The sequence below is a fragment of the Aedes albopictus genome, chromosome 2, assembly GCF_035046485.1.
Source record: "Aedes albopictus strain Foshan chromosome 2, AalbF5, whole genome shotgun sequence".
Lineage (NCBI taxonomy): Eukaryota > Metazoa > Arthropoda > Insecta > Diptera > Culicidae > Aedes > Aedes albopictus.
The window spans coordinates 448,666,187-448,693,995 of record NC_085137.1 but is presented as its reverse complement, the minus strand read 5'-3'; the positions used below and the strand labels follow the sequence as shown (position 1 = coordinate 448,693,995).

The following is a 27,809-nucleotide window of genomic DNA, read 5'->3' as shown; positions in this document are numbered from 1 at the left end:
CTTCTATCTTCTATCTTCTATCTTCTATCTTCTATCTTCTATCTTCTATCTTCTATCTTCTATCTTCTATCTTCTATCTTCTATCTTCTATCTTCTATCTTCTATCTTCTATCTTCTATTTTCTATCTTCTTTTTCAAATTTTATATCTACAATACTTTACGTTTTATCTTCAGTTTTTGTATAGTTTATGTTTAAAGTTTGTTAAGCGTGGACAACGAGGCACGAAAGGACACATTTTCGAATAATTCCTCCCTCCAGCGATGGGGTCGACTAGATAGGCATCTTGCGCTCCGCTCGGATTGGAATTCCACACCTTCACCAAGTTGTGCTGAGTGGGTGGATGCCGCCGTGTGTCCAGGATCAAAAGAAAAAGGGGGTGAAAATGTCACGCTTTCGAGAGTTCGCTGTCGCCCGCGGAACTTGAAATCGGTGGCTTCGGTGGAATGGCAGGACCGCGTCGTCGCGCCAGTTGTGACGCCTGTAGCCTGTATGTGTGGCTGAACGTGTTAGAAGCTGTTAAATTATTTAATTTCCAATTTCCAACTCACTTAACAATTCATTCTTGGAGGTGGCGACCATGGTCTTTCGAAGTATTTGGAATTTGGCTTTGCTTGATGAGACGGCGGTTGAAATTTAGATGAAGGGTGCAAAAGGGTAAGGCGTGATGTTGAACATTAGCGGTTTCTCTGAAGAAAGTCATCACGTGGAATAAGTTAATATCACGAAAGGGTACACGATGTGATCAGCATGATGAGTAAGAGCAATTGATTCATAATTCATGCCAGGAGTATCTTTGTCGTGGGTTTCTAAAATATTAAGTTTCAGAAGGGTACAAATGCACCTGCTAGATGCAGTAGTTTTCCTTTTAATCATCTAAAAGATATTTAAAGAGGGAGTGAATATTGTTTAGGGATGACGTTCACAGAGATTCTCAAAAAACTCATCATTTTTCGTCTGCTCGACTCAAACCAAACGATCTCTCTACTCCGACCCAATCCCCATTATCATGAATTGTTTTGATTAAGAATTTCATCAAATGAATAACATTCCTCATCGGCCGATAGTTTACATAGAACAAATTACCGATTCAAAACGTTTCGAACCACTCCCCAGAACCGGCAGCCACCAGCCACCACGGTTCCACGCCAGCCGATCAGCCGGCCATTCCCGCATTTCTATAAATACACTCTGAATGGTTTGTTTGAATCGATGCCGGAGAGATGATCAACGAATTATCGACAGACCGACCGGCAGAAAGACATGGACGGACGGACAGGTCGACAGACGGATAGTCAGAAGTCCAGTTTGATTTCCCAGCGAGTGAGGAGCCGAAATCCTACGCTCTTCTTCACTTTTTTCTGCGTCTACTCTTGGTACTGCGCTCAGGAAACAAAAATAAATATCCCAAAGTTGGCGCGATGTCGGGGCGAGTATGTTTATCATTATTCGATTCACGTGCTCGTTTGAAGAAACAGCATAGACAGAAGGAATCAATACAGCCGACATCATCTGCAGTTCGGGGAGGGCAGGGATGTCAGCTATTAAGATATTTTCAAAAAGTGTATCCAAAATTTAAAGATTCGGGGTTGTTTGCAAACATTGGGAATAACTTCCAAAATTCGCTTAGAAATATGTTAAACTAGCTGTCCCCGGCAAACTTTGTCTTGCCTACTGCGTTTTTGACGTTTCAAAGTTTCTAGCCAAGGCCAAGTCCCCGGTCAAAATGTATGGAAGATCAATGTTCAAAAACTCGCAATTTTTTCTCGTTTTTTGTCTCATAAACCTTCCTTGGGTGAAAACTTACAGAACAAAACTAAGGCGATCAAAATCGGACCTTCCGTTCGCAAGTTATGCGCGGTCCCACGTATGCCACTGCATTTTTATATATATAGATGTTGTGTACTATACCCGAGTAAGTTATGTTCCACTTAAACTGACTCATACATCAAAATCATTCCATAACACCTTTCGGCTTGACGAGCTTTTGTAAACAGTCAAGTTTTTAATATTAGTCGATACATTTTTTCACACACAAAAGCCGGTCATCATCAAAGACCATATAAATTGGTTCGATGTAATGTTTAAGTAACATGTACAGTTCAGGAGAATATATCATTCGCAAGTAGAAAGTGTTAATTTTAAACCCGATTTTGTCAGCCCCTGATGGCATTTTTATTCATTTTTCATTCATGAAAAATTGTGCTGAGCTTGTCATAGACAGCTGCAGCGAGTGAGGGGTTACGGAGATATATCCAGTATACTGGAAAAATTTGTATAATTAGAAGGCACGAAATGTTGCTAATTGACAAACTGAAAGATGAAATTTGTGAAAAAATCGCGTTCTGGTGGGATTCGAACCCACGACTCCGAATTCGCTAGACCGGTGCTTGATTAGTTGGTTAAGCCACAGAACAGGTAATGGTTCTGCGGAATAGAAAGCCAAACTGACTCCGAAGCCGCACCGTGAAGTTTCATACAAGTTTTTCCAGTATGTTTCAGACATACTAGCAAATCTGGTAAAATGCCAGTAAAATGAGCAATGTATCATTGTACTCTTGCTTGCGTCACATGGCGCAGTTCGGTCGTCTGAGCGTCCGACCGTGCCGAGCTCTCGACGCATACTAAATAGACACCAGCAAAACAAACTGTCTGGCGGCTAGGTATGCGGAGTGCGAGAGTAAGTCTCGGCTTATATAAATAATTCGCTCGCACTTGTAGTTTGTGGGCATAAACAGGAGTGTGTTGTGGATTGGCAACTAAGCCGAAAAGAGAGATGAGTTTGTGAAATAGGAGTGTTCACGGTGCGGCTTCGGAGTCAGTTTGGCTTTCTATTCCGCAGAACCATTACCTGTTCTGTGGCTTAATTGGTTAAAGCGCCGGTCTAGCGAATACGGAGTCGTGGGTTTGAATCCCGCCAGAACGCGATTTTTTTTACAAATTCCATCTCTCTATTTGTCAATTAGCAACATTTCGTGCATTCTATTTACAAGTTTTTCCAGTATGTTTCATCTGGTAAAATGCCAGTAAAATGGGCAATATGCAGAGCAAGCTCGATGATCTTGCCAATCGCAAAAATCATATCTTAAAAACTATAAAACATTCATTTCTGATTTTTTGATATGTTACGTCAAATTTCCTGAATTTTCTGTCGAAAATATAAAACCAGGGTAACCCTTTGGTCCCGAGACCTTGAAAGCGTGAAAAACTAGTATGTTTGCATATTGCTCGCACAAAAACACAATTTGACCAATTCATCGTATTTTTCCTGAAAAAAAAGAATTCAATAGCTTTCAAACAAAATAAAAGAAGTTTAAAATCGGTGAACTGGTTCAAAATTTATGATTTTTTGAAATTTTTTAGTTTTTTAAAACCTTGATGTTTAGGACCACCCTATCTGAAAATTGATCACCCTAATGACGAAATGACAAAAAATACGGGTCTAATTATTTTCGAAGAACTACGAACCCACCTAGTTTCACGACAATCGGAGTTGCACGATAGAATTCGTTTTTCGTTTTTCTATGGACTGGCTGATAGGGTAACATTGGGTATTATCGGCAGGTTTGTTCTCTTCGTCATGGGGGGTTTTTGTCAGCCAAATTTCCTGAAACTTGGCCATATAATTCACATTGGTAGAGAAGGATTTGGGGCCAACTCTGAGTTCAATGGGTTTCAAAAAACCCCCCAAGACGAATAGAACAAAACGGCCGAGAATAGGTAATTTCTCCTATGTAAAATCTCTCAATTCTGCGCATTTTAACAACTTGAAATAGTAGGCCAACGCAAGAACACAATGCTGAGGTTCTCTTCTAACATGAATTGAATCTGAAACTGGGTCCCAGACAGTCCTGCAAAATATCAGTCTCAGTGCCTGTTTTTCAGCCGAAAATGAATGACTGCGGCGGTCGTTTTCAGTTCCTCGATGTGAGAACTGACAGAGTCCGAGAGCTCCATTCGTGAGCGACCCAACCAGATCAATTCAGGCCGAACATTTCAATAGGTCCTATCTGCATTTGAGAGGCTCTCTTTATTCACTTTCTCTTTCAATTATTGCAATGTAATGGTACACTTTTCAACTACTTTTGCATTACAAATAAAAAGACGATTGATTTGACCATCGTTCTATGCAAGGAGATAATCATAATTTAAATGAACAGTTGAGATATTACCGGAAGAGAGGGAAACCAAAGAGAGCCTCTCTTCTGCAGATAGGACCTTTAGACATGTTTGGCCTGAATTCCCAATCATCCACACACTACTCATGCTGAAGGGCCATTCGTCTCAAGCGGTGGCTTGTGAGAGTGAGTGCCCTATACGTTAGCACGGGTGAAAACACTCAACTACAGAAAATTGAATGGAAATTTAGCCCTGTCAGCTCTCGCTTTCAGCACGCTGCGTGCGAGTGTGAGTACCTATTTCATTTCTCTCCTGTGTTGCTGATCGGAAAGCAACTTTGACAGGAAAACCAAAACGGAGAAAATGAAAAAAGCAAAATATCGCTATCATAAAGGCCTGTCGAAAAAATGCAGCACTGGTCCCAGATACGTACTTCTGGTAGGATTCCCTAATGGGCTGTCCATTTAAGGGAAATGGACTATTTTTCGAGGGAAATGTTACTATTTTTCGACGAACTGGCGATTTGAACTGGCGGTTGGGTAAAAAGAACTTCTACTCAAAGTACTCTGTCTGTATGCGAGTTAATGAAGTTAACTGATCTCACTTTTGGGTACTTTCCTTTCCCCGTACAAGTTCAAAACAATGGATAAACAGAAAAAATGAATAGCAACTTGTACGTTAAGGCATAACATGTCATCCAGAATGGTTTTTCGTAATTCTGAACTTATTTTTAGGATTTTTTGGCTTTTCAGTCCGATTGTGAGATCAAAAACAACCTTATTTTCTCTTACACCAACGTTTCGATCCGTATGGGATCTTTCTCAAGATCCGATACGAAGCGTCGGAGTATGAGAACATAAGGTTGTTTTTGATCCTAAAAATACACCAAGAACAGTCGGAATCAATTTGCGAAATTCTGAACCATGAATAAATTTCAGTGAACATTTGAATTTACCACTGCCCTTATTAAAGGTTTGTTCGAAGAATAAAAAGTTGCACACCAAACGAAAACTATCAAGGTTCAGTGTTGCCAATAGCAATAAAATTGTAAAAAAGGAATTTATGATTCTTACTTGATAATTTGATTTGATACAAAAGTTCTCATGCAGATTTTTACAATAAAATTAAAATGTCTGGCAACACTTTCGTCAACCATAATGTTTACATAGGTAGAATTTCAATTGAAATAAGGATTATAATACATAAATTTTAAACTTAAGCTATTTATTGTTATCCATTCTAATAATTCCATAATTGATAAACTGGCAACACTGTCATATTATTATTTTTACAAAGTTTTCTATTCTCCTTGGTCTAAATCAGCCCAAACCACCTTTAAATTGCATCGAATAATGTTTTCTTAGCGAAACTTGTAAATTGGACCTATTTCATATATTAGAGAAAGCCGGTTTTCAAGCTTAAAAACGCCGTATCTGTGGAACGGTCAAAAAGACCTCGGGGAATTAAGCTTTTTCGACTGGAAAATGTCTGATAAACACGATGGAATTAAAATTATTGAAATCAAAATATACTCATTCGACGAAAAATCGATTTTAAATTTTAAAATTGAAAAATAACATATTTGGCAACACTGTATCAAAAAAATAATATTTTTGCTGGATTCCTCCAACAATTTTCTTCAAAAAAGCCGAAGGTCACAAATGTGTATATGTTATAGTTTCAAAGATATAAATTAAGAAAAGGAAGGGAAAACTTGGATTTTTCTTGTATTGGCAAAGACGAGGGGTGATGCCACGGGCCGAGGAGTGATCCGATCGGCACCAAAATTTGGATTTTTTCTTCCTCCATTTAAACAAACATTCCAATAAAATTTGGTCAAAATCCGTGATGGTCGATAACACGCGGTGTGTACACTTGGTGTGGAATGACCCATACACATGTCTGCTGTGATTCCTCCTGAAACTGCTCCAGTTATTTCCCCACTACTTTTCTCAGAAATCCCTGCATAGATTTCTTAAAGAATTTCATTTGATATCCGAACAGAGACTTCTTCAAAGATTGCAATAAAAATTCCTTCAATGAATCCCTCCAGGGATGCTTCTAGGGATTTCTTCGCAGATCGCAGTAAGAGTTCTTTGAGAAATGACAGAAACTGCTTGCGGGGGATTCCTTCAGGAATGCCCTTATGGTTACGACCCGTAATTCCTCGGGTTATTTCTCCAGGAGTCTCCCGCATAAATAAATTTAGAGATTTTATAGAGCTATAGCTCTGGAAACGCAGCGGAGTTATAATATATTTGTCAATCAGATGTTTGTTCATTTTCATTTGTTGACAGCTGAAAATAGAAGCAGACCCTCCAAACCTACACGGAAACAAATCTGATCCTGTTTTTATGATTCACAAATCATAAAACATAAAGATTTGTCATTTTATGATATCATGATCACAAAACATAATTTCATAATCTGAGCAACTAATATCATGATTCGTTGCAACCATTTTTGTGAGCTTGAGCTCGTGAAAATTATCAAGCGTTACGCGCACTCCGCATACCATACGCATACGCATTGGTGATTGGTGGAAAAACGGAAAAAATCATTATTTTAATTGAAATATAATTTAAAATACAATAATTATGTCACTTTTTGTGTTATTGGCGTTCTAGTGTGTTCCTCGTGAAACCATTATCCCAAAGAATCTGGTAAGTAAAATGTGCCGAAAATGTTTTCTTACGTTGTTTTAACTGATTTCGATTGCACATCATCGTTCTTGTTCTAGCTCAAACGTGGCTGCCATTCCTTGTCCAATTCCGTTCCGACTTCGTTTGTTCCAGTTCCGGCGTCGTCAAACGACACCAGCCCCATCCCGACTGCATAGTTTCGGCCGCACAAAAAATGACGCAGGCACCGTCCCAGCAGTATCTAATTCTATTCCTGTACCAGCTCCGTTTAGCGACGCGTGATTAAAAAAAATCGTGTTGAAATTTCTTCCTAATGATTGGAAAAATAATTTCTAAGTAACATCCGATTGCACGCCATCATTCTCTTTCCAGCTCAACCGATTGTGGCTGTCATTCCTCGCCCCGGATCCGTTCGATCCCGTACGGCTTCGTTCCTGTTCCGGTCAAACGACACCAGCACCATCCCAATCGCATCTTTCTGTGCTATTGAAAATTCTTCATAGTAATTACTATAGAAACATATTTTGCTTTTGGGTCATCATTAAATCATCTCCGAAATGACCGCATTTTTTTTTTTCAAATCCACCAGACTCATAAGCGATGCGCACCCGGAATCATGATTCGAAATCTCAATAACATGATTTAGCTTCATGGTTCTCAGATTCATAAGCGATGCGCACCCGAAACCATGATTCGAAGTCTCCTAAACATGATTCAGCTTCATATCCTAGAAAATCTGTCAAATTCATAAGCGATGCGCACCCGAAACCATGATTCGAAATCTATTAAACATGATTTAGCTTCATGGTCCTAGAAAATCTGACAGATTCATAAGCGATGCGCACCCGAAACCATGATTTGAAATCTCAATAACATGATTTAGCTTCATGGTTCTCAGATTCATAAGCGATGCGCACCCGAAACCATGATTCGAAGTCTCCTAAACATGATTCAGCTTCATGGTCCTAGAAAATCTGTCAAATTCATAAGCGATGCGCACCCGAAACCATGATTCAAAATCTCAAAAATATGATTTAGCTTTATGATTTCAGGAAAAATGTAACGCATTGGTAACGTTACGAGACAATGGATCATACTATCATGATTATAAATCATGGTGTATTTTTATAAAACGAAAATGTACTAGGCTCATGAAATCATGAGTCGTTTTTATGATTTTTGGGAGCAGAATTTTACCCGTGTATGCAACGTCATCAGCCAAATTGAAATCATTTTGGTGCTCCATGGTAATGGGCTGCCGCAGCAATCCACGATCTGGTTCATGGTCAATCGCACCTTCCAGGATCTCGTCGATTACGATGAAGAACAGTAGTGGTGATAGTATACATACAGTAGAAAACACCGTTGTGCAGTACTCTGCACGAAAATGCTCTGTACTGAGCTTCAATGAGGCCGATGATTTTCTCAGGGACACCCTTGCGCCTGAGGGCTTCCCACATGTTTACATGATTGAGACGGTCGCAAGCTTTTTCTTAATCAATGATCACCAGGTAGAAAGACTCTTGGAATTCATTGATTTGCTCCTGGATGACACGGAGCGTGACAATATGGTAAATACAGGATCGTCCGGCACGGAATCCTGCTTGCTGCCGTCGGAGAGTTGCGTCGATCTTCTCCTGTATCCGGTTAAGGATTACTTTGCAGAGGACTTTGAGCACGATACACAGTAGTATGATGCTCCGCCAATTATCGCATACAGTCACGTCTCCCTTTTTTGTACCTTTACTACGACGCCTTGCGTCCAGTCGGCCGAAATGTCGCGGTTTCTCATATGTTGCAGAATAATTGATTCAGCAGTTGTGCGGATACAACGGGGTCAGCTTTGCGCATCTCAGCTGATATGCGATCAACCCCTGGGGCTCTGTTCGATTTCATGCTACAGATGGCAGTTTCTATCTTCTGCACTGATGGAGCTTCGGTGTTGACACGGCTTATGCGTTGAACCCTTGGCGGATCATGCTGAGGTGTTGATGGCGTGACCGACACTTGAAAAGGTTTCCAAAGTGCTCGAACCAGCGTGTCAACTGGTCAGCCGGGTCGGTCAGTAACTGTCCAGACGTGTCTTTCAAGGGCACCGTAGCATTCATCTTGGTTCCACTTCCCACTAAGGCGACGTGAGACATCGTAGAGGAGACGGATGTCGCCGGTGTTTGCGGCTTCTCGCCTTCGTCGGTTAGGGAGTCCTCCCACGCTCTTTTGCCCCGTCTACATGAGCGTTCTACTTCCTTCTCGACAGCCGAACAGCGCTGCAGCGCGCTGACGGGCTACGGTTTTGGCTCCTCGTGTTTTCGCTCGCTCTACCGCGGCTTTAGCGTTCCTTCGCTCCTTTATCTTCCTGCAGGTATCATCTGTGATCCACTGCTTTCTTCGGGTGCGTAGCTCACCCAAATTATTCTCGCCGGTGGCGATGAAGGCGTTCTTGATGGCGCTCCATTGATCTTCTACGCTTTCCCCTGCTGGAAAATCCGCAGCACGATTCTCTAGATCCTCGACGAAGGACCTTTTCACCGCAGCGTCTTCCAGTCAGCGTGTGTTGAACCGGCGTCCGTTTTTCTCGTCCTGTCGCTGGATACTGGCAATGCGCAGTCGGACCTCACCGATTAGGAGATGATTGTCGGGCACAATGTCGGCGCTACGTTTGTTCCGCACATCAAGAAGGCTCCGTCTCCATTTTCGGCTGATGCAGATGTGGTCGATTTGATTTTCCGTGACGCCATCACGAGAAACCCATGTCACTTTGTGCTCTGGTCGATGAGGAACTCTGCAAACAGCTTTCCGCTTTCGCTCATTTCTCCGAAATCATGGCGTCCCATGACGTGCTCATAGTCCGAGTTGTCGGAACCAACCTTCGCGTTGAAGTCGCCCATGAGGATCCTGATATCACCTTTCGGAATCTTGTCCACGCCAGCATTCAGTTGACTGTAAAAGTTCTCTTTGTCTTGCAATTCGGCAGCATGGGTTGGCGCGTAATATTGAATCATGGCGAAGTTGTGTTCTGAATCTGGCTACAATTATCCTCTCATCAATAGGTTCCCACTTCATAAGCGCAGCGTGGGCATGAGCGCTGAGCAGGAAACCAACTCCACGGTGGCGAGGAGCGTGTTCACCTCGTAGGCCAGAGTATAGCAGAATTTGACCCGACGCCAATATGTGTTCTCCAAAGTTCGACCAACGAACTTTGCTCAGTCCTGGGATCTCAAGCTTTATACGGCATGCCTCATTGGCTGGTTGTGCCAGTTTACCCTGCTGGGCTAGGGGGCTGTCCATAAACCACGTGGTCATTTTTTTGGGACTTTTCAACCCCCCCCCCCCCCCCCCGCGTGGTCATTAGTCCATACATTTTTTTTTATTTGTCCATACAAAATGGTCATTGGCCGAACCCCCCCCCCTCCCCCCCCCCTCATGACCACGTGGTTTATGGACAGCCCCTAGGGTTAATACATTCCAAGTTCCAACACTTGTCCGTTGTTTCGCGCTTAAAGTCGTTGTCGTTCAATCAGTTCGTAATCTTTCATTTTCGGTTTCTGTAGGTAACGGTTTTTTGGTTTCGGATACAGTAGGTTGTTGGCCTAAGGTCCCCTATTCTTTCATCCAGATGATCTTTACATATCTTCGAACAAAGTCTTCAAAGCAACCACCACAGTTCATGCGATTATTAAAACACCGGACAATGACATACCTAGCTGTGAATAAATATTACTGTGTTTGTATGAATCATAAACCACGGTACGTTGAAGACGCTGTCAACATTTCAAATTTCAATGAATTGATTTGAAATTTTTGATTTCGACAGTTGAAATATTTTCTGCTACCAGCAATATAGCACAGACAGGCACGCTGAACGTGCACTATGCTATCGTAAGAGGAATAAGGAGTCGCTAGAAAGATCCTCGTATAAATGTTGAAAGGGATTCTTAGATTTGTTCTTGGAGAAATTACTAGAGAAATCCCCAGAGAATTCACTACAATCGTATAGGAATTCTGGAAAATGTTTTGAGAGAATACTAAAGAAATCCAATCTTGAAGGAATATAAGCAGGAGTTCTTGGATAAATTCCTTAAAAATCTTGAGGAATATCTGAAAGAACTCTAAAAATTGCTGAGTATCTACAAAATAAAATTACTGGATGAACCCTAGGAGATGATCCGGCAGGGACGTCCACGTTCTGCTGGAATATCAATAGGAAATTCTGAACAAACCCTTCTGAGGTAAATTCCTGGAGAAATGGTTACAAGAACCCCAAGAATAATTTCTAGAAAAATCTCTACAGGAAACCCGGGTAGTAAGTTCAGGTAAAATCCCTGATAAAACCTAGGAAGAATCACTCGAGATTTTTCGGAGGACGAATGCACGAAAGAATTCCTGTGGGATTACCTAATTCCATCAAAAATTGCCAGGCTCGATTTCTGTATAAAATCCTAGGTAAATATCTGGAGGAATTCCAGCAGGAATTGCTTTAGGATCCTCAGCAGAAATTCCCGAAGGAGCTTCAAGAGGATCCAATATTTCCAAGGGGATAGCAAGAGGACTTCACCATTAGAGAAAATTTCTGGAGGATTGCCCTCAGGAGGTCTATGATGGAAGGCCCCTATAGTCACAGCTGGTTCCGGGTCATTTGGCCGAACGCCATTTGGCCGAATGCCGTTTGGCCGAAAAATGAATGATGAAATCAAGTGACCATACCACTGTTCCCCGTCCCAGTATACCTCGAAAGAACAGCCAAAGAAACAAAGAAGGAAAAATCTTCGATAATATATTGACAGTTTCAACGCCAACTAATCCCTGAATATTAAAACTAGAAAGAATAGCCTATGATAAAAAGAAGGAAATACTTCTGATAATCATATTGGCAGTTAGAATGTCAAAAACTTCCAATGAATTCTTTTGATCATGATTCGGCCAAACGGCATTCGGCCAAACGACCCTTTCGGCCAGATGGCATTCGGCCAAATGGCGTTCGGCCAAGCGGCATTCGGCCAAACGGCATTCGGCCAAATGACCGGACACCGTCACAGCTGTAAAGGCGAAGATATTCAGCATGCCGACCAGTGACGAGTTCGATTCCCGGTTCGTCCAGGAACATTTCGTAATTGAAATTTCCTTTACCGCCTTGAATATACAAAATTGTCATTGACAGGGGACATGCAAAATTGTCATTGGCAGGGGAAGCACTCAGTAAATAACTGTGGAAGTACTCATAAAACACAGAAGCTGAGAAGTAGGTTTTGTCTAGTTCGGGCATTACATCAAAAGAAGATGAAGAAGAAGAGAGTTCTCCAAATCCACCTCCAGGAAAAACTTCTAATAGAACTTAATTTTTTTGCTCGAAACCTTGGAATAATGCTCCAAAACGTCCATAAACAAATCATGACAGGTTAGTTTTCATGAGAATTTTCTGAATTTTTATAAATCGCGGTGACTTGACAGAGATGTAGACAAAATTCAGAGATTTTTTAAAGCAATAACTTAATGAATCGATGGAGGAATCCCTCTTCGTTCACACAGGAATTGGGTTGTTTAGTGAATAAAATATTGCTAGTTTCTGAAACCTAATCGAAAGAGCTCATTTTTCTGAGTATAACGTGAATTTATTGGATTTTAATACCATTGTTTTGATGGTTAAATCAACAAAACAAATTTAATTTTCGTGGATAGAATGACAGTTCAATCGATAAAGTGACAGTTGGATCCGAACAGAAAATTTTCCCCATACAAACTTTAAATGCATTTTAAAAATAGTTCCCGGACTCCAAAAATTATGAAATTTTGGATTTCGACTAGTTTTTGGGCAGATAACCCGATTATGAAATAATCCGGATACCCCTAAAGAACCCAATTAGTTCGAGCACAGTAGAACTTGATTCTGTTAAAAAACTTTTGCAGAAATTTGATGATAAATTCAGCTTTGCTATTAGTGATACATGCAATTTTGGGTAGTATAATTTGGATTGCTCCAGATTGTTTAGATATTGCTATCGATTCCCTTCTCGGCCATTGAACATTACAGCATAGAGAACAGACATCCAGGCTTGAACAAATTTCATTCAGAAAGTTGTGTAAGGATTTAAATCCTTACTCAAGTAAAGATGCAAACCAATACACGAAGAGAACATTTGCACCGCCAAACACCATATTGCCACAGTCAGTGGTGAATTGAAACATTTCAAGTGGTGAATTACATTAGTATGAGAAACTAACCGATCGCAGCACCACGATGTTGCCAATGAAATATTCCTTACACAAAATTAGATTGGATTTGGACGTCTGTTCTCTGTGATAACGAACAAGGCTGCGGTTTCATGTTGCATAAAACCTCCGCATATCCTACCGATTCATGCTTTCCTGTGCATTGGCAATCACACTCACTTCAGCCTCTGACATTTATGTATGAGTCGCCACACTTCGCTGAACCCCCACTCCTCCCTAAAAGGTGACAAATTTTTGGATATAAGGCTGACAGAAAAAGACTGCTAGCGTTCATAATGTAAAATATCTGTGAACTGAACACATTTAGCACATAATACAAATCAGTGATTTACGCAGTATTTCGGTAACACTAGTTTACAGCATTTTTGAACTCGGTAAGCTGATGATCATTTTTGGTGTAGAATCATGCCCTGAGTTCAAAAACGTGAAGGAAAAAATTACAGTAGAGCGGAAATTTTTTCGACTTTCCATACAAGGATGATGATTTGAAATCGATTTTTGTTCTGTTTTTAAGCAAAGTCGCTCACTTCACACATCTCTTTCTCCGTAATCAATGCTCCGATTGAGCTGATTTTTTTACTGCAACTCGCCTACATATGAAATGTCAAATAAACGTTGAGAAAGAATTTTTATATTGTTTTTTCTCAGTGACGGAAATTGTCAAATTACGTTCGTCTGCACCGACGCCCAGCGGCGCCAGCGTCGTTGATTTGTTTTTGTTTTGATAGTCGTCTTGACAACCCGAGTGGCATTCTCAGAAATGTATGCTTTCGAAATTCTTTTGACCGCTGTCTGCTGAACTTCAACTACCTACTGATACTCAAAGTCAGTATTTTCAATTTCAACTGATTCGTTTTAATTGAGCACGATGCAGAAGCGAAAAATGCAGTTGTTTTGCAGCACTCATCAAAAGTTACTATAATGCATTCAATTAAGGTAACATATCGGTATTTGCATGTCTAAAACCATAATAAATCAATTCCAAATTGAAATATTCATATTCGAAATCATCGAGCTGAAGTTCAGCTGAACTGAACTTCAACTACAGTGGATGACACCACAAGACGCCGCTTTCATTGTCTCGTCTCTTCTTTGTCATGTTCATTCTCGGCCTTGTGTCTATGGGTAACTGTGTTTGTTTATTTGTGTTCGTTTTCGCACAAATTGAACATCATTGTGCTGATTTTTTTCGACACTGGTTTTTTTCTTATTGAAAAAAAAAATACATTTCTTCAAATATTTTTGGAAATTTTGCTAAAATTTAAGGAGATTGTCCCAAAAACTCGCCAATATCTTCAATTTCATCAATCTGACGCAAAACCTGCATTCAGATGATCGAATAGTATTGTATTCAGCTTTTAATTTACGGAAAAAGATTTGAAATCGGTTGAACAAAACGCAAGATATTTGAATTTTAGTAAATCCCATATTTTAAAAAAAATTTAAAGCTCGATATTGAGCTAAAACTGAAAAACTGCTCTACTTAAAATTTTTTCAAGCGCGGTTTCGAAATCAGCGCTAAATTGTGCTTCAAAAATTTTGGTCGATGACAGAAGTTCACGACTTTCGTTTTATTTTGTAAACTAGTGTAATCAACAACGAGATTAACCGAAAATTCAACGTGGTTTAATCCATTGAGCGTTGATCTGGTTTTCGGTAAATTTATTTACCGTTCTCGTTAAAATGAAATCTAATTGAAGGAATACTGTTATTTGATTCACAAATGTCTGTAATTTTACAGAAGATTATCGACAAACCTGTAGTTTCGTAGTCAACCTATCAATTAAGTTAACTTTCTTTGCCGAACTCTGATGGTCTGCTGAACTGTGATGATATGATCCCATCTGTCATCCCTATGAGTCCGAAAAGGCAGATTTGTTGTTCTCAGTTTAACTCCAACGCTCGTACGTCTTCTTCGACTTTTTTCTCCTCTTGGTGTTTGGAGTGGGTGCATCAAATCTAATTTTTGTTTTCCTTCTGCCACTGGCTTAGAATGTCGTTTTTGTCCGATTCACATATTTTTATTCCAAACAAGCAATAAGCATGGCGCGACGAATCTCAATTCGTTCGAAATCGACAGTGTTCACGTTTTGATGGGGGTAAAAACGTCTTGATCCACAACGATGGACTCAGTAGAAGAAACGAAGAAAAAATGTTACTCATTCATGTCGAACGATACGTTTTTTTCGATTTCGTCCCTTTCAAAGAACGCCATTCTTATCGCCTGGTCGCTTCTTCGAATGTTGTGTACCGCCAAGAAACGAAAACGAAACGAAGCAATCGAATTGTTCGAAGGCGATTACGCCAAGTAACCATGACAATAAATCGTCAATCAGTGCCTGCTTTGCTTTGCGACGATTTATTGGCTGTGTGCGACGATGAGTGACTTATTGGACTGTCGAAAATGTTATCGAACTTCTGCTCCCCTTGATGTGTGATCATCGTTTAGGGTAATCGGCGCGTATACAATGACTGATCGTTTCGGGTACCATACCGGGATCCGGTTAACTGTTTGTTTACCTTTTCGTCCGATGTCTCTTCCGAACAATACAATCGTGCTCGCTCGTTCGTTTCGCAGCCGCCGATGTTTTCTCCAATTTCACCTTCACAACAATCAACAACACTCGGAAGTCTGGCGGCCGTGATTCACCGGTGTCCGTATTTTCTAGTTTTTTTTTCTTCCGGACCGGAACACAAACAACGCATAAATCACTTCTAAAAATCCGTGACCATCGTCGCCAGCAAGCACGCCCGCCTGTTTCGGTTCAATTCCGATGCACAACAATAATATACGAGAGCGCGCGGCGACAGCGAAGGAGGAAAAAATAAAACCCAAATCCCGACGGTCAAAAACACGCGTACGCCGCCTACTGTGCGTGTATTTTTCGTTCCAGATGCAAGGAGCTCCGAAAATCTGTGTTCGTGTGTGTGTTTACGACGTATTCTCGTCCAAGTTCGCGCGACGAGACGAGCCCAAACAAGTCCAGCCGATGTGATGCGAAAGCGAAACGGCAACTGCTTCGGGTTTGGCTGATGCCAGACGGAGGGACCCGATTTCGGAAGGTAGCTGGACAGGCTGCAGTGCGCCGGCGTCGACGTCGCCGTCGGCTGGCATTCGAGTGCCTGTCAAGTGCAATGAGCACTCTTGCTGGTGGGCTTCGCATGGAGGAGTAAAGGAGACGGATATATAAACAGGTAAGGAGACAAGTGATCTCTTTGGTGAGCTTTGCACATCTGGCGGCGAGCACTCGAAACTTAATGACAGATCGGTTTGTTTTGGAAGTTGATTTGGAGAAATCATCAAGTGAAATTGCGAAAATACTTGGTAAGTTATTCCAATATTCCACGAATCTACACTGTTATCTCTTTCAGGTCTAGCTGGGTCAACGTCATTTGGCGGTTAAAGAGGAAAATTTTAGATCACGGAATCGCAATTCTTCCAATATTTCGTAAGGTGCCAGGCGCCTGGAGATTGACCAATCGTAAGAGCGGAAACTGAAATAAAGTTTTGGCTAGACACTTGACTTCTTCGGGACGCAGAAGCATCTATCAATCCTTCTATCTAACTATTCGACTATTTGGCTATCGTACTATCGTTATGTCTGGGTATCCAGCTGTCCGGCTATCTGTTCGGTTATTTATGTGCCCGGTTAGATGTCCGGTTATCTACCTGTCCGGGTATCTACCTGTCTGGCTATCTAGCTGTCTGGCCAAAGACAAAACTAAGACCTCTAACTCCCATACATTACTTGAAAATTTTATGGCTCACGAAGTACTAGCGAGAAAATATATAATACCTTCAACCAATAAAACCTTGCGTCTCGCTGCAAATTGAACTTCTAGTACTCCGTTTTTGTTGCTAAGAGTAACCAACATTATTTACACAAGTATAAACAAGAAAAAATATGGCGTTGGGCGGTTGAGCACTAAAACTCGTATGATACGTTTTATTGGCTTTATCATTAATATCTCCTTCTTTTTTAGGGTATCATACAATTTCACCGGTGCTGTCTAAAATCTGAAAATGTATTATGTAGAAATATCATGATATTCTTCACAGCTACTAATGATGCTTCAAGTTCAGGCTCGGGCCAGTTTCAACATTTCGTTCTCGCCTTTGTTGTCAGCAGAACTCAACGGCATGCAAAATTTCACAGACAATTCCCAATCGGAACTGGCCTTGCGCAGTTGCTGACCTGGTGCAGTTAGAATTAAGAGATATCCCCATTTTAACGGACTGGAATCGGGAAGAGCAGCCCATTTTTTCAACTGCTCGTATTGCAACATCTGGATGGATTTGTTTTTATCATTCAACACGTTATGCTTGATTATTTCGGGAGTAGAACAACTTCCATAAGAAATAGGGCAAATAATTCTTCGGGAACATAGAGAACTGGACATCACGGCGGGCTGCACTTTGGTGACCACGGGGGAAGAGCATTGAGAACTTTCCAATGATATTTAGATGTACTTTTTATTAGCCAAACTGGAGCCTGCCCGGGCCCAGGGTAAAACATGATGAGGAGCACTTCATAACTCCGTTGCTAAAAAAAATGGCCTCTATCTCCTATTGTGTTGAATGTTGTTTTAAGCAATACGGAATTCCGGACGATACAAAATCGAGCATGATAAATGGGCATCATCAGTATTAAAAATCCAGTTGAAACCCGGAATTTGGTGCGAGCGAACTTCGATTTATCTCCCAATCTAAGTGTCGATCCTAACTTCAGAAGTAGTGCGCTGTGTAGATCATCAGGTACGCTAAACAGCGCACCACTTTCTAAGTTAGGTCGAACGCATGAATTTGGAGAAAAATTGACACCAAGTCCCGGGTTTCGACTGGATTGATAATATATGTAGTTGAAATCATAGTTGGAGCTATAATGTGGAGCGCGGGAAATAAAAAAATATTTATCACTCATTACCATATCCTAAGCTTTCCCTGTTATCATATCCTTTACGATAAATAGGCGATGATCTTGGTGATGATTGCTTTAACATTATTTGATAGTTAATAAAAAAGGTCGGATAAAAGTTGAATCTGCATTTTAATCTATTTTTTCAAATTTAGTAGGGGTTTTGTATCGAATCTTCAACTTGACGGGATGTATAAGCAATTCTAAAAGATTAGCTTTAGGCGGTTGCATCGGGTTCAGGCTCAGTGGGCTACTGTAAGTAGAAAATAGTCTACGGTAGAATATATGAGTTGGCAGATAATGTGCAGATGAATGAAAAGTTACCTTAAAAGTTCACTGACTTTGCAAACTAATGCTAGCTCGACCAGTATGGCCAGTTTTCTGTAACAGAATCCATTTTCATTGACAAACTGACATTTGTTTGTTGGCATGAGCTACTACTTCGTTGTGGCTACTGCGTCACAAAGTTAGTAAAAAAACAGGTAGCCAGCCAAATGTCAAACTTGGGTACCGGGGACCAAATGCAGTACTAGAGGTGGTACCCAGTCTGAGCCCGAGTGCTACGACTTAATTAGGACTTTGGTCTGGCTATCTAGCTGTCTGGCTATCTAGCTGTCTGGCTATCTAGCTGTCTGGCTATCTAGCTGTCTGGCTATCTAGCTGTCTGGCTATCTAGCTGTCTGGCTATCTAGCTGTCTGGCTATCTAGCTGTCTGGCTATCTAGCTGTCTGGCTATCTAGCTGTCTGGCTATCTAGCTGTCTGGCTATCTAGCTGTCTGGCTATCTAGCTGTCTGGCTATCTAGCTGTCTGGCTATCTAGCTGTCTGGCTATCTAGCTGTCTGGCTATCTAGCTGTCTGGCTATCTAGCTGTCTGGCTATCTAGCTGTCTGGCTATCTAGCTGTCTGGCTATCTAGCTGTCTGGCTATCTAGCTGTCTGGCTATCTAGCTGTCTGGCTATCTAGCTGTCTGGCTATCTAGCTGTCTGGCTATCTAGCTGTCTGGCTATCTAGCTGTCTGGTTATCTAGCTCTCTGGCTATCTAGCTGTCTGGCTATCCATCTGTCCTACTACAGCTAGATGTATGACTGTTGTGCTATCTAACTGTCCGGCTATCTAGCTGTCATTCTATCTACCCTTCCGAGTATCTGGTTCTCCGCCAATCTAGGCACTCAACTATCTAGCTGTCCGGCGCTGTCCTGCTATCAAGCTACCCATGAAACTAGCTCTCCAGCTATTTAGCAATAGGCAAACCATAATGAATGGATGTGATATCACAAAAGAAATGCAACAACCATCACGTTTCCAGGAAACGAAATGTGTAACAACTGAATCATTGAGATTTCAATTTTATTTCCTAAGACTCCGCGCGCAGTTTCATACACTTTTAAGCAGAAATACACCTATCTTTCTCGTTCATTATTCACCTACGAAACTACACCAGCGTGGCACTGTCGGTGCCCCTTAGGCGGCCGACGTCATCAGTACATTTAAAATACACTTCTTCCTTCCGCATCGGATTGAGTTCGGACCTACTCTAGTTTACATCTCAGTGTTTACAGTATAGTATAAATAAATAACATCACAACGCTTGCAGTACATTTTTGTGTCACTAATCTTCCTACATTACTATCATGTTTTCGACTTCGACTTCGACACGTGGCGAACACCCACATCAAGTCATTACCCTTTTTGATTTATTTTTACTTGAATTACTTCACTGTTACTGTTAAGAATTGTTACCTTCGCTATTTTCTACTTTAATTTTAGCCATTGTTCACTTGTTTGTTCTGTTGTTTCGCATTTGCTGATACTGCTTTGTTATTATTTCTCACTTGCTCGTGTTATTTGTTTATTTTTTTGCTTAGCTTCACTACTTGATAATGATCACAATTGTTTTTCCTTCTTGTTTGTTTGTTTGTTTCGAAAAAAAAATGGTTTACACTTTTTCTGACTCGCAATTAGGTAGTTGAGACTTGATTTGGCCGCGCTACTCTCCGTCACTGGTAAAACTAGTGCTGTGTCTACTGCCAACCGTGCTGGTGCTGGTGGTTGCCGTAGCGCTGGAAGAAAGCGAACTGGAGGATGGCAAAGTGCTGGACGAATTCAGTGGAGTTGATGGCTGCTGCTCTTCCATACAGCTCTTGTTGCGATGCCGTATGGCGTCACCTTGGCTGTAGCCAGCGGCGGCAGGTGACTGGTTCAGTTCGGATTTGTTCTTTTCTAAATACCTGGAAAGAATAGAAAACACAATCGTTGGTTATGGCTGAATATGTAAAATCTACTTGAATAAGAGATGGCTTGTATGAAGAACATATTGCTTATTTGGCCAAATATTTGTCATGTGTAATGGGACCTAAATTGTTGCGAAACACAAGAAACTATGACATCTAAAAGATAACCAAAACATTAATTTTTCAATGACTTTTAAAAAATTGTCAATACGCTTTGAAAGACACCAAAAACCATTTTGAGATATATAGACGGTCCTATATATCAGTTCAAAATATAAAAGTTTTGATAGCCCAGGCAGAAAAAAATACAAAAATGCTTAAACAATACCTCGTCGAAAGGCGGGGTTTGTCACAATAGATTTAAAAACTGGTCGCAGTGACAGACCCGAACAGGAATAAAAAACGGCGGGGTTGGGTATTAGAGGTTTAAACTTCACCGAAGTCCATTGAAACATTCTGAAACCTTCAGAAACGTCTTGAAATTCCTCAGAAAAGTCCTCTGAACTCTCGTAAACTTACCTCAAACTCTACTGAAATTTCTGGAATCTCCCGAATCCTCTAGAAACGTCTTGAAACGTTTCAGATAACTCACTGAACACATTGAAACCCCTTAGAAAATCACCTCTAAGATAAGTGTAGAATTAACACAGTAATAAAAATTGAAAAAAAAACCTCTGAGATTTCCATGAACTTTCATTCAACTCTACTAAATCTTTCTAAAACTCCGCCCTGAAAGTAGAATTTAACTGGAACGAATTGAAACGCTTTTAAACCTCTCAGAAAACACACCTATGATCTGCGTAATCTTCCCTTAAACTCTTTCAAACTCCCTTGAAATCCCCGAAATTCCTAAACGTCTTTATACGCCTTGTAACCATTCTAAAACCCCACTAAAGCTCTTCTGAAGTTCCCGAAGCCCACTGAAATCTCATTGAAAGCCGCTGAAATCTCACTAAACCCCCTGACCCGAGCAGAGGAAAATATCAGAATAATAACAACGGAATCACAAAACCTGTTTTTATATCTCGGTTTGTTATTATTAACTTATTAAGTCATCACCGTTCCATAACATGTTCTGTTGGGCAATCTTATTTTGTTATGATCGTGCTCTTGGTATATTTTCTTTAAATTACATTTCAATAACATGTTTTGTTGTAGCACAAGTTCAGTTATTATTGTGTCATTGAGACTAGTACAAATATTTTATCATTAATATTACAACATAACTAGCTTTGCAATCAAAACTACACCATTCGAGATTTTCGTTGTTCACAGCATTCCGTGAGGAACTGTAAGAGAAAATATTATTTTGTCATCAGTTCCTCTTCTTACTGACATTACGTTACAGTGCCAACTTATCAGCCTTTTGTTTTATAAGTACTTTGAAAAGTATACCTGTTAGGTATGAATACGAAAATAGAGACTGTAATAGAGTGTTAGCCATTTTATGAAACATTTTGGATCAACTGAAGGAATTCAACGACGAACAACACATTTTCGACAAAAATGTAAAAAAATAAGTCATCAAGAAATCCATTGATTATTTTTAGACATTTTATTTTCATTGATTTCACTGCATCGAGCCCACTTAGATTAACTAGGATAAATGTGTCAATCAATGAGGTAATAGTGTAAATTAATCTTATAAACAATGAACCACCTAATAAAGGGTTTCAAAACGACGGTAGTTTTTCATCGTTAGTTGTTTGGAAAATAAACGAGAACTATTGTTTGTCTCTGTTTTCGATAAGAAATCGCTTGCTACAACAATAGCGTCCCATTATAAATGAAATATTTAAAAATAGATCCTATTGTTGCGTATCCCATTGAATGCATATGGGACTTTGAAGGAGTTCCTATCCGCAACAGAAAAAAAGCAAATTTTGTTTTCAGATTGTTATCAATAACGTATTCATATCAAAATTGGTTATTGAAATATTTTCAAAATTCGCTGTTATTAGGTTGTTATTGAAACTAACAAAACATGTTATTAAACAGGTCTTCCAGGAACATTTTTTTGTTATAATATTTGTTATTTTGCCGCTTATGACAGACAAGTTTATAACAGAATATGTTATGTAAATAACATGAAAATAACTCTTTCCGCTACTCAGTTATTTTTCCAAAATATCACATTTTATTATGCTGTTGCTATTCCCTTCTGCTCGGGGAGTGACATTGAAATCTCTTTCAAAGCTTTTAGAGGTATCCTGGAAGCCCCTGAAGCATTCAGAAATGTTTCGAAACCCCCTGATGTTGTCCTCAGAGTCCCCTTAACCCTTTTGAGCCGGAGGGGTCATATATGACCCCAACATAGAAACGGATGTATAAATTCACCCATTCGATAAAACAGAATACTGTCTTCGGCAAAGTTGATGCAAAAAAAAAATGGGAAAAATGGGAATATTTGTTTTTGGGACTTCATTGATAACCTAGAACATCCTGAACACCATCAAATTTGGAAAAAAAGAAATATTTGACATACCAGTTCTTCTAAAAGCCGAACTTGGATGTGGGCTAGGATGTGGGTTACGTTTATACAGGGGATACTCAAAATAACTGCGACAGGTAAAATTTTCACTTTTCAAAAAAACTTTTTGAAAAGGGCATCTAATATTCTCAAATTTTTACTGTAAGTTCATCAACTAGGGTAAATCGCCAATTGTTGCACGGCTAAAAACTCGCCTACTGTTGCACACTCCATGCTTTTCTTATGGGGTGTACAATAATTGGCGAATTTTTAGCCGTGCAAAAATTGGCGATTTGCCCTAGTTGTGTATCAGTGGTCAAAATTTGGAAAAGATCGGACTATTCTTCATGAAGTTATAAAGGTTCTAGAAAAAGTTATAATTATTCGGTAGCCAACTTTGAGCTGTTATATCTCCGGATTCAATGAACCGAATGCAATGAAATTTTGATCATTTATAACTTATATAATGAGCTATTAAAAGCTTTTGATTAAACTTAAAATTCTTTACACGAAAGAAAATTATCCCTCGAGCGATCGCGCTGTTGTATTTTGTACAACACGTTGAAAAAAAAAAAATCTCGCTTCTTGTACTCAGCATTAGTGTGGTGCTGACGCAGGTAGTCAACCGCGCGAGTTACGGAAGGTTATAAAAATTAGATTATTTTTCTAATATAACACCAATTTATCCAAAACTTCATCATCGTTTAAAAATTCGAGGTTGTAATTATAGTTCATTTAAATTCCCTCTAATTGACTTGAATATATTTAGGTTCTCCAGTTAGCCTAGTGGTTAAGGCTATGGATCGCCAATCCGGAGACGGCGGGTTCAATTCCCGTTCCGGTCGGGAAAATTTTCTCGACTCCCTGGGCATAGTGTATCATTGTACTTGCCTCACAATATACAAATTCATGCAATGGCAGGCAAAGAAAGCCCTTCAATTAATAACTGTGGAAGTGCTCAAAGAACACTAAGTTGAAGCGAGGCAGGTCAAGTCCCAGTGCGGATGTAGAGCCATAAAGAAGAAGAAGAAGAAGAATATTTATGTTTCAAAGAAAAGGAACCAAATAGCCGGCAATAAATTGGAAAAGTAATGGGATGCATATGAAAAATAGATAAATTTACTAAAAAAACATAGAATACATGAAACCGCTATAACTTTTTTTCTTATTAATAATTTCAAATTAAGTCAACTGTTTGCCAAAGTTCATTATATTTGTCATAAATGATCAAAATTTCATTGCATTCGGTTCATTGAATCCGGAGATAAAACACCTCAAAGTTGGCTATCGGATAATTACACCTTTTTCTAAAATCTTCATAACTTCGTGTAGAATGGCCCGATCTTTTCCAAATTTGAACCACTGATACACAACTAGTTGGTAAACTTACAGTAAAAATTTGAGAATATTTGATGCGCTTTTCGAAAAGTTACAGCGAGTTGAACATCTTTTGAAAAGTGAAATTTTTACCTGTCCCAGTTATTTTGAGTATCCCTTGTATGTATTCATTAAGCCTTCGTAAAGAATATCAAAATGTGTTTTATATTCTGGGATGTTTCAGATGTTCCAAACTGTCCTATAGCCCTATCCTTCAAATCTACAAGAAGATTTTTTTTGTATTTTCGCCACAAATAATAGCATTGCATAACCTACTGGAATCCGTGAAGCTGTCATTTATAGACACTATAGGCATATTCCAGGTCAGCCAAACTACCTTGGAGTTCAGAACCTCAGGTCTAGAACAGTAGCCATATCTGTTATACTAAGTAACGTTGCATAATCAACCGCAATTACTGGAGCAATCTGAAGTCAACTAGCTTATTATGAACCTTTGGGACATTCAAAGTCGTCCAAACTGTTCTAAAATGAAGTCCTACAAATCTACAAGAATAACTTTATGTGTTTTCGACATAAATAATAGTATCGTTCGTGTCGTGCGTTATCAATTGCACGGTAACATGGTAGCTAGAAAACGGAAGATCGAGCGAGTGACTTGAACGAGTGAACATGCGCATGCGTAATAGCCTGAGGGACTTTCTGGTGTGCTGCAGGGGATAATCCGGTAAGTTTGTTCCTTGTTGTTTCTCTCCTCTACATTGCATCTATTTTCATCATCTTCTTGATTCATTATAGATGATAACTTGTGTCTAATTTTAGTGTATGTGTGTATGTAGCTGTTCAATATTCTTTCATCGAATTTGTATAGTTTGTCACCATGAGTGTCGGCTTGTGCTTTGTTTTTGCAACTATCCAAGATTACATCTTGTAAATTATCTCTTCCACTACATATTTCTGTTTGTATATATTACTTATACCAATCTTTCGAGAATTGACGCGGCAAGTACTGTAAAGTTCGTCACTTCAAGTGTCGGTCAAAATTCTCGCTATTCACATTTTGTTCAATGAAATTTCCCTATATTATTGTACAGTCCACCACTTCAAGGTGCTGGCCACAGTATTTGAGTAGTGAGAATATGCGTTAGAGACGAATGCCCCTTCAGGGTAAAGTCTCTATAAAAAAATATATGTTTCAGTATTTCTTCCCTTGAATTGTGCGGTCCGGCACTGATGGTGTCGGCACAGAGTTTTGCCGTAATGTATCGAGTCCATGGTATCAGAGGCAAGTAACACTGCGTAGTTATCTAAATTGCGAGGTGACGCAAGATCTCTTTCGTTTCATAGGACATTCTTTAGACTCCTACTCAGAATTTTCAAGGACTCAACATTTTTCCTAACTGTGAGGTGACACACCTCTGTGTATATGTGTTTTGTGTATGCTCAGGGTTCTCATGCTTACCAAAGCGAATGCTGATTTATGTAACTATTGATCCCGCCAACTAACAAAAACTCCTTCCCGTGACAGCTGTGGAGGGTCCAGTAGTACATACAACCTCTAGTTCTAGTAGCAACGGTTGTCGAACTGGCATTCCTTTCCTTCTTCGGTTAAACGTAAGGACGTGGCCGGCACCGTTATTGACCCAATAAAGTTTGATCTCTCGGAACGTGTACATTAAGGAAAGTGCGCTAATCCCAAGCCCCATCTATTGGCTCTCTTGCAATTCCGCTAGCTCTGGTCAATCACGGAGTAGCAACTACGAAGTGTACGGTCACCAATACTCCTGCTCATGTACTTTTTACAACGGCGCGCGACCTGAAGGGTTAAGCGGCTAAAATGCAAATAATTTCTATAACAGCACTAAAGGGCAATGATCCTTATCAAAGATTTTTCTTATAAGCAACTAATCACAAATATCAAAGGCACACCCTAATACAAGAAGCTTCACACTTTAATATTGCTTGAAATCACATTTTCATCGTTTACAAAAAAAACTATTTTCTTTATCATACTATCATTATGATCCAAGATTCAATTTCTGAACACTGGCATAGTCTAAACTGTTAGATGTTATGTTCATTTTAAGGGGTTCCAGGGATGTTCCAAAGGGCTTTAGGAACGTGCCAGGGGTTTTCAAGAGCGTTTCAGAGATGTTTCAGAGGAGTTCAGAGGGTTAAGACCCTGGATGAAGGAAATTTAAGTGCTTTGGTTGATCTTCTAGATATTTTTGCCTGAGTTTACAATAAGTAGTAAGTTACTATTGTACCCAGGGATGGGATCATTCACTTGCAAAGAGTTACATTCACTTGATACTATCTCAGCTCAGAAGCAGTCTATCAAAAAACTATGTATGGATGAATTGAACCTTGTAGTTTTATCTGAAAGTTCGCCGAATAGCATTAGGGTTACACACGCATAACTAGTTCGTGAACGAGCTTTGAAGGCAACTCTCCACGCGGTGAATGTAAATTACATTCACGCCGTGGAGAGTTGCGTTTGCTGCCTTCTGTTGACTTTATAATTGACGCTACGCCAGTACATTGTTCTACAAAGTTTCAGGTAAAACAAAAATGAAAAAGTGCTCCATACATCAATCTTTGTTACGATGTTGCTGAAGCGAGTTATTCGCAAGTGAATGTAAATGGTTGCAAATGAATGATCCCATCCTTTGTACCCAAAAGATCTTACACACATTACGATTTAGCATTATTAATCCATATTGCTGTGAAGAACCTTATGGGTATGTTTCGTTAGCCGGAGTCACGAACAGAGCTCTGGTTATTGTGGTAGATCGTATGAACTTATGTCCAAGATGATTTGGAAAACCTAGAACATCTAGATTGCAAAGAAATACCTGCAATGATGCGTTTGGGCTCATTGAGCATAAATGAGTACGTGATAGTGGTGAAAGAAATCTTAATGCTTCCATTGATCGTATAGATCACATGGCCTAAAGTTACGGATGCTATAAATGAACCTAGAATGTCATACACACATCAAGCATTGATCGTAAACGTTCCATCTAAATTTGTAGAGCCTGATTGGGTATATTTCGTTAACGAGAGACATGTAAAAAGTCTTTGTTGTTGTGGTAGATCATGTGACCTGATCTTCAGGATGATTTGGAGAACTTTTAATATTTAATTTGCTGGAAATTTAATCGGTTATACTACGTATAGTCTCACAGAACCTAACATGATAAATGGAATAGCTAAAGATATTACCGATACCTTGGTTGATGTAATAGAACATTTTGGGCTGAAGTTCCGGATGATTTGAAAAGCATAGAACATCTCATATCCACGTGACTACAATGTATACTATGGACATAGGCTTACAGAGCATGGTGAGATGAGTGTAGGTGTAGACATTGGTTAAAATGCTCGATGTTCATCAGGCGCGAGAGCATTCCATTAAAGCTGAAAATCTCAAAATGTTCTGGATCACTAGGTCTATCATCTGGTGCTACAACTTTGCCAAAGAAACCATACAGCTATCTATTGTCCCGGATTTAATACAGCTCATCATAGAAGGTGGGCTAATATGACCCATCCGTCCCGAAAGGGTTAACACAATTTTCAGTGCTTCTTTAAAATATTTTCTCAAGAATTTTTACCAAAATTTCTCCAAGAACCTTTTTAAATAGCTTTCCTTGTTTTTTTTTCCTGTCATTCCATCGAGGACTACTTAAGAATTTTTTCAATTACTCCATTACTCCATGAATCCCTCCAAAGATTCTTGAATAATTACTACTGTAGCGTTTGCTACAAGAATTCCACCAAATGTTGGTCTAGGTATTTAGCAAGAATTTAATATGGCTCCTTAAATGCTTTCAGGAAATATGTACTCCAAAAAAATTGTTAAAATT

The 27,809-nt window shown here is 39.8% G+C and overlaps 2 protein-coding genes across 7 annotated transcripts in view; both read right to left on the bottom strand.

Annotated features, from left to right (window-relative positions):
- Positions 1-16,651, bottom strand: part of LOC109419659 (homeobox protein PKNOX2) — a 278,138-nt gene extending 261,487 nt beyond the window's left edge. Inside the window, exon 1 of the mRNA XM_062853844.1 lies at positions 15,508-16,651. The gene's annotated coding sequence lies outside the window, so the exon portion shown is untranslated. The remainder of the gene's footprint in view (positions 1-15,507) is intronic.
- Positions 16,652-19,219: 2,568 nt separating this feature from the next.
- LOC109410035 (E3 ubiquitin-protein ligase AMFR) overlaps positions 19,220-27,809 on the bottom strand; it is a 162,096-nt gene continuing 153,506 nt past the window's right edge. For all 6 annotated transcript variants that reach the window (XM_029870001.2, XM_029870005.2, XM_029870004.2 and 3 more), the window contains exon 10: positions 19,220-20,132. In XM_029870001.2, coding sequence (XP_029725861.1) covers positions 19,892-20,132 — 241 coding nt within the window. In that variant the 3' untranslated portion in view covers positions 19,220-19,891. The remainder of the gene's footprint in view (positions 20,133-27,809) is intronic.